A 13988-nucleotide genomic window follows, 5' to 3' on the forward strand; every position below is an offset into this window, starting at 1 on the left:
GACAGTCTTGAAAAATTGTTAATCTATCCTTTAATGCCCCCAGCCAAGAAATAACATAAATCCCTGTAAAACTGCAACTTACACTTCAGTTTTTGTACGCACTAAACAAACGAGATATAACATGTTAATTGATGAACTATAGAGGTGCTGGTGAGCAGATTTTGTTATCTTTGGACACAGCCAGACTAGTTGTTTCCAGTCTTTATGCCAATCTAAGCTAACCATGTGCTGGCTCCAACTTCAAATCGAATGGACAGACATGAGAGTGGCATTGACCTTCTTATCTTACTCTTGGCAAGAAAGTGTATGTCCCAAAATGTCAAACTTGTCCTTTCTTAGACAGAACAACCTTTAGCTACGATCCACATATATATGAAATAATGCATATTCAGCAGTTTCTTCAGTTCATTTGTAAATTTTTATTTCATTTTTTTAAATTCATAACAGCAAGAATCAAATATAGCAATGCAGGCCCCGTGAAAAAATGCACCAACTATTCTCTTAACCGCACACATCCATCAAAGTTGGCACAGCACACCACAAGTTATATCAACTACATTCATGACTTCAATTATTACATGATGTTGTTGTTAATATAAACCCTGCAAACATGTTCCAACTAGCAATTTCCCACCTCTTTTTCCTTTCTGGTTTCTTCACACAAGTTTCATTCGGATGAGATTATATTTTATGGCTTTAGACTGTGGCAATCAGCGGTTTTCACAACAAGTGCTTTTCAGAGGAGGTGGCCAGCTGACAAACATGACATATCTTTTCACAGGGCCTGTGACAGTTAAACAAGCAGAAACAAACTGCAGCAGAAGACAGAATACATCATATTAGCACTACAAGCAGAGAAAACAAACAACAAACGAAAAAAGTTCAGTTTACATCATATCATAAACGTAAGCATGCGTGCTTGTAGGAGATGAGAGATGACGAAGATGATCAGGACAAAACTCCAAACTAACGAGTTCATGACCAAACCACAAAGCAAATTATCAGTTTACTTAAATTCTGCCTGATGTTGAACTACATTCCTGTTTGGTCAGTTTCATCTACTAGAAGCACAGCTTACATAAACATAAAGAACATACTTATAGCTATGGTGTTTGTGTTGCATGTATTTTAACTCTCCAAGTGGTGAAACTTTTGTGAGTATAGTCTCAGGAATCTTTTTTTTTTTAAATAAACCACTATTCTATTTTTGTATTTTTTATATATATTTTATTCCATTACATTGATAGAATATTGTATACTGTAAATACATCTTTCTGTGTAACATGTTTTCTTATTCAATATTACTGTGTCGTGATTTTTTTTTTTAAACTGTATATGTATTTCCTTTAACATGCATTCCTCTCTGAGTAAAGTAAAGAGACAGGACGTGTTGTGATTGGTTGGGCCTGGGAGGGCGTGGCCATGACACACAGACCTGTCAGTACAGGCAGGTTAGGGGACCAGACAAACCCAGTCAGGCCCTTACGCTGGAGGGTAGTGGACGCCTCCTCCGGAAGGTTACCTGGCAAACTACAAGCTGCTGACAAAAAAGAAGAGCAACACTTGGCCTTTTCTGAAAGGGGTAGGAGAGTGAGAACTCAGTGCCCTTTTGATGCAAGCAATTTTGTTCAGCCTTTCATAAGATTTTTTTGTTATCCTAGCAAAATTCCTTGTCATTATAGACATTATTTTTTTTATTCAAAATAAGATCTCAATATACATGATTCTCTCTTTTTTGACTATGTACAGAAGTGCAAAAAAGTCAACCTTTATCACCTTTATCACCTCAAGATTCCCCACCCCACCCTTGTTGTTTGCAGTTGGCTGAGTAAGAGATGAGTGTGCAGACTCACGTCTCTACTCACCACGTTCACCTGACCCCGCCAGCAACGCCCCCGAAAAAGTGATCAAATATGCAGCTTGTTTTCCAACATGGCCCAATTTCCAGGGAGAGTAAAAATATTAAAACAATAGTTACTATTTGAAATGGATACAGTAGAAAATAACATCTTTACTCTAAACATCTAAGAACTAGATTTTTTATAATAGTCTTTTTTTTTCTTATATGACTAGTTACAAACCTTACAATCATTAAAATATTACTCGGTTATCGGCGACGGTTGCCACAGTGACAACTTAGCCTCTCTGTTCTATTATTTCATCACTGTTAGATACTCATATAAAACATCTTTGTTCAAAGAACACAAAAAGACTAGAGAAATGAACAATATGCATACAGTTCAACAATATGCATAACGTAGAAAATATTGTGTTTACAATCATAATCATACTAAAATTAACATTACATGGAATTTCAGGAAACTGTGCATGAGGAACACACAAACACACACTTTACCTTATATTCATTATAAGAAAGATAAATATAATAAGCAGAACTGAAAATCAGAACTAAATATCAAAATATCATCCAAACAAATAAAACACTCCTGTCTAAAGAAAAAACTACAAGAAAGTTAAGAAAAACTCAAAAACAAAGTGACAGTTACATAGTGCTCTGTGTGTGTGTTAATATGGCGTGGATTAGGCAACTGGATGGTTCAAAATGGCATGTTGCATTGTGCTGACCCGATGGTACATTCTAAGGCTTTGGATGAGTAATACAATCGTTATATTCTTGCCACTTTCCCTGTACTATCCACCATTTAAATATGCCTGAAGAACACCCAGAACACAACAAAAACAAAGAGTTCTAGAGATCTACTCTAAACACCCAATCCTTCTTTGGGCTCGCTATTGCGGCCCAGACTTTTCTAAGAAATTTAGCCCCACTAGTCTACCCACAATATCCAATAACAGTGACACAAAAAGACTTTGGCTGACAATCTGAAAACAGTTCTCAGGTAGACGTATTAAACAAATATTCTTAAATATGTCAGACTATATACACAACACGGAATTTACTTTGACAATCTGCCTTAAAATATGCATAACCATACAAATGAAAAACAAATCAGGTCATACAAATCACATATCCATCACCAGTTGCACGGTGGATTTTGACTTCTGTCTCACAGCAGTTTGGATACCAATTCACCTATTTCAGCTATTCATCATCATGTCTTCATCATTGGGAGAGTCTTTGGTCTCTCGTGCAGGCCAAGACCCTTCTTTACAACTCATCTGACTTTTAGAGTCAATAGACTTATGATCGTGGAAAGATCTGTGTCAGAACAGTTCCAGTCATTTCCTGTCTGACATTGACAAGAGGAAAAAAAAATTAAAAAGCAATTCATTCATTCAGTAGAAGATTTGAGGATAGCAGAAAATCTGGGGAAGGAAATCTATTCAGCAGTGGCGCTACTGGGAATCACAGGTAATGACAGGTCACAACAATGGACACTACATGCTGTCCAAGAGAGAAAATATTAAAGGGAATTGTTGAGTTTAACACTTTGTAACACTGCTTAAATACCATTCATGTATTTTGAGATGTATGGCACTTTACAGGGATGCCTGCAAGGTTAAAGACATGTGCTTAAGAGATAGAAAGATAGGCTACAAAGGTTTGAAAGACACCTCACAGACATTCAGTTGCTATTTTGCCTCTGAGTGCACTCTTGTAATTTCCCTTATCACTGGTTTAACAAAATAAAATTATACATAACAAAATCATTGTGCATGCATATGTGATTCAGTCAGATTATTCGTTTCTTTTACCTCAACTGAAATACAAGGTGCACCTTTGTGTAAACAAATGAACACATTTAGGTCAAAGACCAACAACCAATGAACGGACGAACAAAAGAAGTCATGATTCTTGGTCAATGGACGTACCAATCCAGCCGATTTGATGACTGCGCCACACATTTACCTCATGTTAACATTCAAAGTGTGTCCGGTGAATAAAGGTAAGTTGCCTCTACAGAGTGAAAGGCAGTCTTTTAATGTAAATGATGTTCTCTTCTGTAGTTGTGTAATAGTGTGCATGAAGTACACATGAAAACAACCCTAACAAACTGTGCCTCCTATGTTAACATGCAGATTTATCCCAAACCAATTCAGAGTCGGTTCTTCGTTTTGCTCTCGATGTTACAGGCATGAAGGGTGACCGCTAATCTTGGACTTGACACCAGCACACTCCAGTTCCATCTGGAAAGAAGATCACAAAAGACCGCAGAATTAGATTCGAATCACAGGGACAAGTCATAACAAAGCTTAGTTGAGACGTTTCTTATTGCCTTGAAATCGGCTCCTGATTTCACATCACAGGCAAGGTTTCAAGCCGGTAGACAAAACATCAATATAGGATGATTTTTAAACCCTGATTTACCTTCAACCCCAGTGTTTTTTTTACGGTCAATGTCAACATTTTTTTATTCTCGTTTTCTGCATGACAATTATGGTATGGTTAAATTTAGGGAAAGATTAGGAAAGGACAGGATGCACACTTGGTTAGGGAGAGGTCATGCTTAATTGCAAGTGTGTGAGTGGACACAAACTCTGGTCTCCTGCATGAAAGTCAGATGTGCTACACACTCCTCCAACCCAACCTGCACACCCATACTTCCCACCTCACTACATACAGGGCACACTACTTCCTGCGCTGGCACTGGAAGTAAATCACAAAGTGCAGAATTATCCAACACCGAGTTTATTCGATGGGATATTGGGCTGAGTTTGAACAAGCAAATCATGTATTTTTGGTGTTTCCTTAATATTACACAATGATGTAACATCACAATCAGTTTTTCATGTATTAATTGGGTAATATTCATATGATTAAAGTGAAGAGGATTCTATTATATCGCTACAGAACCTCTAGTTCTTTTCTAAATATAATTTATGACACATTTACCACTGCAGGGAAGCAGGGAAACTAACAGTGGCTGCAAAGGAAGGAAGCAAGGAGTCAGACTGACATTTGATGGTGCATGACCCCAAAAACTTCCACAGTAGCCAAATTTAGAAAATCAACAGATGTTTGGTGGCTTCGCGATCATGTTTCCTGCTGAGTGAATGCTGAATTGAAATCTTTTACTTAAGTGTAATCTTCCTTGAAATTGCAAAATAAATAAATAAATGGGTGACTGCCTTAACAAACAGCTTTGTCAGCTGCAAGAACTACAGTTGTAGCAATTGCTTCACAGGTTGCATTGTGGCTGTTTGGGTGAAGAGTAACAGACAGTATTGGTCCTAAAGCTGTATGTGAGATGTTAGGAAGAGGTGCAGTACATACTGTTCTGATTGAGACTCCTACATCTGGGTCACATACTTGTGACTAGTCAGATGGTCTGCAGATATTATTGGAATCTGATTGAGAGGGAAAAGAGAGAGATAGACAGAGAAAGAGAGAGAGAGAGAGAGATGGAGGGAGATGGAGAAACAAACAGAGGGACAAAGAAGGAGGGGGAAATCAGTTGAAATGAAGACAAACAGCACCCACTCTGTCATTAATTCAACCTAAATTGATAATAAATATATGCATAATAAGTATCTGAGTAATCACAGTATCAGATGCTCTCAAAAGCCCACAAAGATCAGAGATGTGCATTCATGTATTTTTCATTAAGGGGCACATGGGAATCATAAGAGTAAAAATAAATAAACTAATAGATACTGAAAAGTCAGAGCTGATACCAGAAGTGAAAAAGAGAGAGAGGAGGCAGGAGAAGAGCAAACCTGATTGGCTGTTGCGGTTGCAAAGGGAACACTTGTGGCAGATGTGGTGGCTGCAGACACAGTGACTGGAGTAGCACCGTGCATCATGGGTACTTGGAGGGAAAGATCACACAGGCGTTTGAACCAGAGCAGATTTAAAGCTTTTTATGTTTACACTTCATTTTTAAGTCTGTCTATAGACTGCTAATAAACATGAGAGAATCTGTAAATAGCTCAAAAGAAGATCTATTTTCTAGCGACTTTTTAAAAATTTTTGCCACCAATTACTCTGTCAATTTGAATTAAGAGATAGTCTGATGTGCTGTAGAGGAAGAAAAAGCAGAACCAAAGGGTGTAATGGAGCTAACTGGCAAATTTGAATGACAAGAAGGTACTTTCCAAAATTATAAATTCATATGGAAACAACTTTTTCTTGGCATTCATACTGAACATGTTCATTAATTGGCTTTTCTTTTACTTCCATAAAACAATAAAATTGCAAATCACTACTGTTACTACAACAAATAATGCAAACATTAAACAGCCACTACTTCTACCACCACTTCCACTACCAATAATAACCCTCATGTTTATAAGGCATGTATAACCAGACAGTATAATGAGGTGCTCTAGAGGTTAGAGAGCTTGGGATGGAAGTATTGTATAATGAAGCAGGGGTCAAGGGATTTTGAACTGCAACAAGTATTAGGTGACAGACAGACCTGTGGCAGAGCAAAAAGGGATTCATACAACAATATATTGCAGAGAATAATAAAACACATGACTTCCAATTGAAATTACACAAATTATTTTGTCAGCCACATGTTCGATTGCACAAAGGAGAGACTACATAGTTTTGGTGTAAATATCAAAGTCTAAAAATGGAGAATGTGCTCACATTATGTGGAGAGTTGAATGAAAATGTGAGTGACTAAAATGGGCTCAGAGATAATCAGTAAGGAAAGCTGGCACCTACCAACACTTGTTGCAGGTGTCATGCACAATATCGAGCCTGCCCATCATGCATTGCAACAGGGAGTGGAGTGAATAGGGAGGAGAAGAAATCGAGAAAACCCATTACAAGTGTTATAAAGTCAGACAACATTGGATTTAACCTGGACATGGCATCAATACAAGGGCTATAGCTGATTATGTAACAGTACTGATTATCAATAATTGAACAAAGTAATCATTCCATTTCACACATCCCAATTTCTGCGATCACACATGCACAGCATATTGCATAGGAAGCATATGCCTGAGCTACTGTATAACACTCTAAGAGAGGAGAGTTGTCTGTCCAGTCCCACTTTACTGTTCAACTATCGCTGCTCCATTAAACGGAAGGGCAAATGAAACACTGCCAGTGGTCCCATTTTCCTGTCTGCAGCGTTAAGAGCTGTTTGCACAGTGGTACTCTTGAATGACCTGCTTTCAAAATCCTCAAAGTGTGTTGCAGTGACCTGACAGTCCAATAGCGTGGGACATATGAGGATCTGAGTATCCGAATCTCTCACAGAAGGGAATCGATGGCAGGCTATTCTTAGGCTGTCAGACGAGAATATGGGACGCAGTGTAAGATGACTATGCGGTGGCCAGAGAAGAGCACTTCAAATAAGCTCTGTGGGAGTGGAGTGTGTGTGCAAACTGTATATACACATATGTATGTACATACACACACATTGTACATCAAGGGTGTAATTTCCACTGTAATACCAATCCACTTTTACAGTTTCAGTTTGACTGTATTCATAAAATCTCTCCGAATATTATCCTCTTACGGTGTAGCTGCCAAAATCCAGATCAGAAAAGAGAGGGGTTGATAAAAATGCTCATTTGATTCACCTACTGTGTAATAGGTTTTTTGTTTTTTTTATTTTGTTTGCCTGTCAGACTGCCCTGACTATCTGATTGGTGCCATTTGTTGGAGTGGGATGCAGCCTGAGGAAGCACTACATACACAAGTTAGAGCCAGAAAGAGCCAGTTGATGATAATATTCTTCTAAAAAATTGATAATAAAAGAGGAGGCAGTTATCAGGCCTGTATTAATGAGTCTTTTCAACAAGCTTAAGCCATTAATAATACTGATATAAACACAACATTTCTAATTGATTTGTTAGACTACCTTAATTATGGAAGGTGCAACAACCAATTCTATCACAGCATGTCATTCGATTAGTTGATACACTGCGCTACATGTTTATATATACAGAAAATAGCAGTCATAGTATCTAAACAACACAACTCTGACTTTATGCCCCCCCCTCACCCCCCCACACACACACATGCAAACACACTTCTGACCTATGTAATTACTGTACAATCATGCGCAATTACGTTCATGCAAATAAAATTTTCCACCTTGTCACCAACAATGAAATCACATAATCATTCACTGCTGATGCCAAAACATAATCAGGGAGTTTTGTGAGAAACTACGTGTGCTTTGACAGCCAATAGCGATGCGATCACTGCCACAAATATGGGCTGAAGAAGGATCAGGCCTTACCTGATGGTATGAAGGCAGCCTGCTGCTGAAACTGCATGTTGGCCAGGGCCTGTTGGTAATGGAATACGCCAGCATTGAACATAGTGGTGGCACCGTTGGCTTTTTCAAGTGCAGGTCTCTTTGGTAAAGGAGGCAAGACGGGAGGGAGCCCCTGATGAGGGGACAACGCCAAAATAAAGGAATGGGAAGTGAGGGAAATCAAAGGATGGTAGCAGTGACATTCAGGACAGAGAGAAGAAAGAACTTCGTTAGAAGATAAAGTTGCCCCTCCAAACAGCTATTACAAACACTGGCAAGCAAGCAGTGGACTACACTACCGCTGTCAGAGCAGGACAGGACAGTGGTGCTAGCTGACAAACTGTGACATCTATCTTGCTAGTGATGACAACAAAAACAGTCCTCAGCACAATTTCATGAACCTTATGATCTTGAACAATTCAAAACATACCAATTCTGCAGTCTAAGGCATAACTAGAGGCTTTTGCAAAGAGGGGCTAACTACACTTTCAGCTTTAATACAAGTTTTATAGTACTGATTGTTGGACCATCAACAGAAATGATGTAGTTAGGGAAAGCTGCACTGCTCGCTCCATGATAATAGTACACTATAAGCCATGTTAAGTCTGTCACGACACCTCTTTAACAATTACACATGCAGTATGGGAAGTGACAAGATCATGCAAAGACTACTATATCATATTAGAAACTAAAATATTTACATTTACAGTCACATCATGCAACCAATTATATGCCTTTGAGACTCATATGAGGTGATGAACTGATCATTGATAGTGAAAAAGTGTTTCTTCTCTGTTGTCTTGATTTACGATTCAATTGGTATTTTATAAAAAATTTGTATGCAACAAATATAACAGCTTGTGGCAATCAGTTCATCACCCCTCAGTGTTTCCTCAGTTCAGTCAATTAAATTTCTACTTTATTTTAGCCAGAACAATTAAATTATATCTACTACACCACAGCTACATGCCAAGCTAAAAGGTGAAAGGTCATAGTACCAGGTCAAAAGTTGCGTCGAGGGGTCGCTTCAGTGATTTGACAGCCGACTGAGTCTTAATTAGCAGGCAGCGAGCACATGATGGCAATGGGCCAATGGGGTTCAAGCGCATTAACATAAACCAGCAAGCGGAGGTGCATCATGGGGGCAGCAGTGCAGTGTGGGTTGGTGAGAAAAAACAAACAAACAAATAAAAAAAAACAAACAAATAAAAAAACAAATCATTGGAATGCAATATACAACAATAACAAGACTAGGGCATGCACATTAATGGCTGTAGGGTTACTAAAAAGAATTATGGGCCTTGATATCATATATTGTCAGAAAAGAATTTTGTTTAGTGAAGTGTAAGTTTGATTGCAATGATGTTCTGACGAATACTGCAGACAGGAGGAGAAGCCAGTTAAGCCAGTTGTTGAATTCAGAAAAATCCTAACAGAAAAGCCCCTGTCTCAGATACTAAAGGGGTGACACGGTTGTGGCAAATGACGCTATGAAACTAAACTGATCCTAACTCAGGCTCCAACTCTCAATTACCCATGTTCCCAACTATGATGGGATTACCATCAACTGGCCAGAATATCTCATTGCACTAGGGCCATAAATCATAATTATGAATAACTGGTATTAAGTTGTCACAATTACTGTTGATATAGTGTATCAGAAACATTGTTATAATTACCTACTTAAATATAAAGCCTCCAAAACACCAAAGCATTTTATTATGTGCTTTTAAATATACTAGAATATTTTTTTTATTCGCTCATTTATGAATTATGATCAAATTAGAATGTAATTATGAAGCTCATGAAGATAATTTGGTCCTAATTTGTAGGCACATTGTGAAAGTAGCACTGTCACCATGAAATGAGATTAAAGGAATTAAAGAATAGGTTTGAAGCCTGTCTTAAAGTAGTAATCACACCATATGTATGCTGGAAGAGTTAGTTAGTAGCTGTAATCATTCCTCCTCTCCATACTGGCTGAAAAGCGACTTCTTCCTTATGTAGGAGATCTCAGACAAAATCCCCAGTCCTCCTTTGGTGCAAAAACTGTGATTTATAGTTCAGCTGAAGCAAATAGGAGGTTTCGGCAGTTGCGCTTACTCAGTGAGTAAGCCAAAATAAGTGGGTGTGTTCCAAAGTTACAGTCTTTTTAGTATTAAATGCCATATCTGTGTTACTACAGTATCCCTCTACTGCAGCTATCTGAGGAAAAATAAAGAGGGAACTCTGTGCTGAAAAGACTGCAATTTTGGAAGATACCTATTGATTTAACTCAGACGGACTCAGGTTAGTTCCAGCTGAACATGAGAGTGCATTTTTGCTCAGAACAAGGACTGTGGATTTTGTCCCTCATCTGTTGTGTGGTCATTTTAGGAAGGAATCTCGTCATGGCCAGTATGGACAGGAGGAGAGATTAGAGCGGCCAAGAACTCATACATCTACTCAACATATCCTGTGTGCATATACGTTTTGTATTAAGATAACTTGAAAAAATGTGAAGTTACCCTTTAATCTTGTCACTACATCAAATATTTTGAAGACCAATCTTAAGTATTTATCTAAACACTATTATCAAAGCAGGGAATTAACCTAATCATGTTAGCTCTGTTTTGGCTTCATGTAATGACTTGAATTTTGAGCAATTATCATTGTGTCTCTTCAAAGAAAATAAACACTGCATTATCACTTAATAGTCCTCACAGTTTTCTTCTCAGCACAAATGTCCATATCGACTGTGAACGACAGCAAAATATAGAACTAACAAAGCAGCAAAACGAGGAGGAGGAGGAGCAGGGCAGGGGAGCAGCAGGCTCAGTCACATACTAGCACGATCACTACAGCCTGCTGCTAATAAAGCACGCATTGACTCCATATCTTTCTTAGTGTGTATTAGGTCAACAGTGGAGTCTGAAATGTGTGCTGGGAGCTTGAGTAAAGGCACAGGGTAGGAGATGTTGACTCAGAAAACTCTGTCTGTGAGAACTGAATATGAGTGATTGTGCTACACTGTTTGTGCTTCATACCCTCATAGAATCACCCACATCATGTTTATTGAGCCCTTATTGTAGTAGAGCCCACATTAATATGTTTTAGGTCATCACATAAGATAGTGTTGAAATAACTATATAAACTCTACTCTAGATTACATTTAATTTGTTTTAATTTATAGTAATTCCTCTTGCTGCACAGGGCTGAAAGTGTTATAATAAAGTAGATGTTCCTCAGCTTGAGTCCCTCTTGGTGGTGTAATCTCTGGACAGATACCTACCATGGCTGCAGCAGCTGCAGCCTGGTTGACTTGGTGTTGAGCGGCTTTGATCTTGGCCTGCAGGTGAGCCGGAGGGTGAAAGTACTTGCACTTCTCCCTAGAGCAGCGGCCCTTAATGTAGTCCATACACACAGTGACTGTGTTGTCGTTGGTGTCAATCATAGTACTATCTGAAGGATGGGCAAAGCGACAGTCATTCTCTCCACGTGTGCAGTTGCCACGCTGGTATTCCCGACATACCTGGTGCACAAACACACATTTTACTACTTTTATTTTGTTAACTTGAAGATAAGAATTTGATCATAACGCCAAAACACACATAAATCCATGCAAATACAAGACTCTCACACACACACATTATGAAGTTGTTGTTCACTTAACTTCACATTTGATGAAGTAATCAATCTATTCAGTCATTTCAGAACTTGACAATCACTTTAACAGACATTGCTAACCAATCTTAATGACAGGTCCGGCCATTACTGCTGATTGATAAGCAGAACAGACCGTAACCAGCATTTACAGACTCATCAATCACACAACATTTATCCATTATTCAAATGAGCTGTGTTGTTGTTCTTCCTGAGAAAGACAGAAGGGGGCAGCATCTGCATGAGCAGTTGAGATACTGATTGCCTCAGCCTGAATGTAGGGGCTCAATGAGGCTCATGGGAAATATGAGACTGGTTACCCTCAAAGGAGGCTGTAGCTGACGTAATCACCAACCCACACACACACACACACACACACACACACACACACACACACACACACACACACACACACACACGTTTACAGACACACACACACACACACAAGGTGGCTGCACATATAAATTATGAGACAGCGTTTTTTTTTTCCCTCAAAATGAAATTTTGACACTTAAAGAGCTGTGCAATAACTTAAGATCTCCGTTTGAGCACAGTCAGCCACCGCTGAGTCTGAATCCTATCCTCCACCAAATGAAATGTAATTTCATGGTACGTTGTATCAATTTATCAGTTATTTTGATAGAACAAGCCATTTACCAAATGTCTGTTTACCGGTCTCACTGTCTGCATGCATAAAGCATTTGATTTGTGGTGGACCGGCTGCCAGACAAAAGGCCACCAGCACCGTTATCTACAGACTAACCCTGCTCTGTCTCCTGTCATGACAGCTCATCATCCGCAATCGCTGATCTGTGTGAGCGATGGGGTACGATTCTCTCTCTGTCTGTCTCTTCTTTGCTCTTATGTGCCTCTCTCACATACGAATGTGAACACACACACACACACACACACACACACACACACACATTAATTCCCCACCACTGCCACCATCACCATGGCTGCTACTGGTCTTATTTAAAAAAAGAAAAAAAGAGACTGCCTTGTTGTCAGGCAGATGTTGGAGAGGCGGGTGAGGGAGGAAGGAAACAAGGGAGAGGAAAGGAAAATGTAAGAGTGGTTGATGAATAGGGAGTAAAGGACAGAGAGATGGGGATCAAGGAGTGAGAGTGAGAGTCTTTGGTGATCGAGTGAGTGTGGCTGGCATGGTTAAAAATTACTGAAGAGAGGGAAGGCTAAATGGAAGCAATTTGATGTTCTCTCTGCACCAGGTGTGGATCAGTGTGTTTCTCTTAACAGTGGTTAATCATGCATTAAAGGGAGCTAACCCAGTGAAAGTGCTTAGTTGGAGAAACAAATAAAGGGCCTGTTAATCATATTTCTGTCCCCATGGTAACTGTCCCTCTGGGCCATTTACATCACCATGGTTGCAGGTAAGCAACATATGAGTGTATGCATGCTGAAACGCTGCAGTGTATCGCCACATAAGAGATAGAGACCGCAAGACTCCTGGAAAATATTTCTCAGGAAAACAGCCGAGAGGATTGTCTTCTAAAATAGGAATTTCTCTCAGCCTCAAGGAAATAGTCTGTAACATATCTACTCACTGGTATGTGTGTCAGTCCACAGAATTCCAGCTATGTTTATTTTGAACGACACACACTAGAAGCTAAAATATGGCTGGCCCTGTTTTCTAAGACATTTTTAGTAAACCTAGTTTCTGACAAATTAGGCTGGGATCTGAATTTTTCCCAATCAAAAAGCTTTATAGGATACACAGGCTGAGCAGAACAGGCCGTGTTGACCACTGGGTTTAAATATCTTGAAGGGAAAACACTGAAAATGAGCAGATTTGCCTCTACTGTTAATAATTGTATTTGGCTAATAAATATTTCATATCTGTTTGTCTGTTCAGAGTTTGGTGCACAATGCTATCCATCCTTTGCCAGACAATTGGTTCAATCCTCGGCCTGAATCAAGATCTGACTGCTCCTCTTCTGCTAACAACCGATTCTTGCCTCCGATCTTGTTCAACCTCTGTAACTTCTTCTAACTCGTCAAGACTCCTCTATGAAATTCAGTCACTACTTTCTCCTTTATTTCTGTTATCTTTGTCTCTGCTTGCCCTAACCCCTCCCCTGATGACCACAACAGGTCTACAAATTGATTTCCTATCTCCCCCTCCATCTCTTTTTCCTGTCATTGACCCATTCCCTCACTCTGCATGTTGTCCACTTGTTC

The 13988-nt window shown here is 39.2% G+C and overlaps 1 protein-coding gene across 5 annotated transcripts in view; it reads right to left on the minus strand.

Moving 5' to 3' along the window:
* Positions 1 to 404: 404 nt before the first annotated feature.
* The window catches only part of LOC122983497 (muscleblind-like protein 1), a 68318-nt gene continuing 54734 nt past the window's right edge, over positions 405 to 13988 (minus strand). The window contains exons 5-11 of one of the 5 annotated variants that reach the window (XM_044353229.1): positions 11419 to 11658; positions 9146 to 9199; positions 8130 to 8280; positions 6596 to 6631; positions 5641 to 5732; positions 5198 to 5271; positions 405 to 4110 (exon numbers count right to left, since the gene is read on the minus strand). In XM_044353229.1, coding sequence (XP_044209164.1) covers positions 5215 to 5271; positions 5641 to 5732; positions 6596 to 6631; positions 8130 to 8280; positions 9146 to 9199; positions 11419 to 11658 — 630 coding nt within the window. In that variant the 3' untranslated portion in view covers positions 405 to 4110; positions 5198 to 5214. The remainder of the gene's footprint in view (positions 4111 to 5197; positions 5272 to 5640; positions 5733 to 6595; positions 6632 to 8129; positions 8281 to 9145; positions 9200 to 11418; positions 11659 to 13988) is intronic. The other 4 variants (XM_044353233.1, XM_044353231.1, XM_044353232.1 and 1 more) reach the window with 4 other exon arrangements.

Source organism: Thunnus albacares, chromosome 6 (genome assembly GCF_914725855.1).
Source record: "Thunnus albacares chromosome 6, fThuAlb1.1, whole genome shotgun sequence".
Taxonomy (NCBI): Eukaryota; Metazoa; Chordata; class Actinopteri; order Scombriformes; family Scombridae; genus Thunnus; species Thunnus albacares.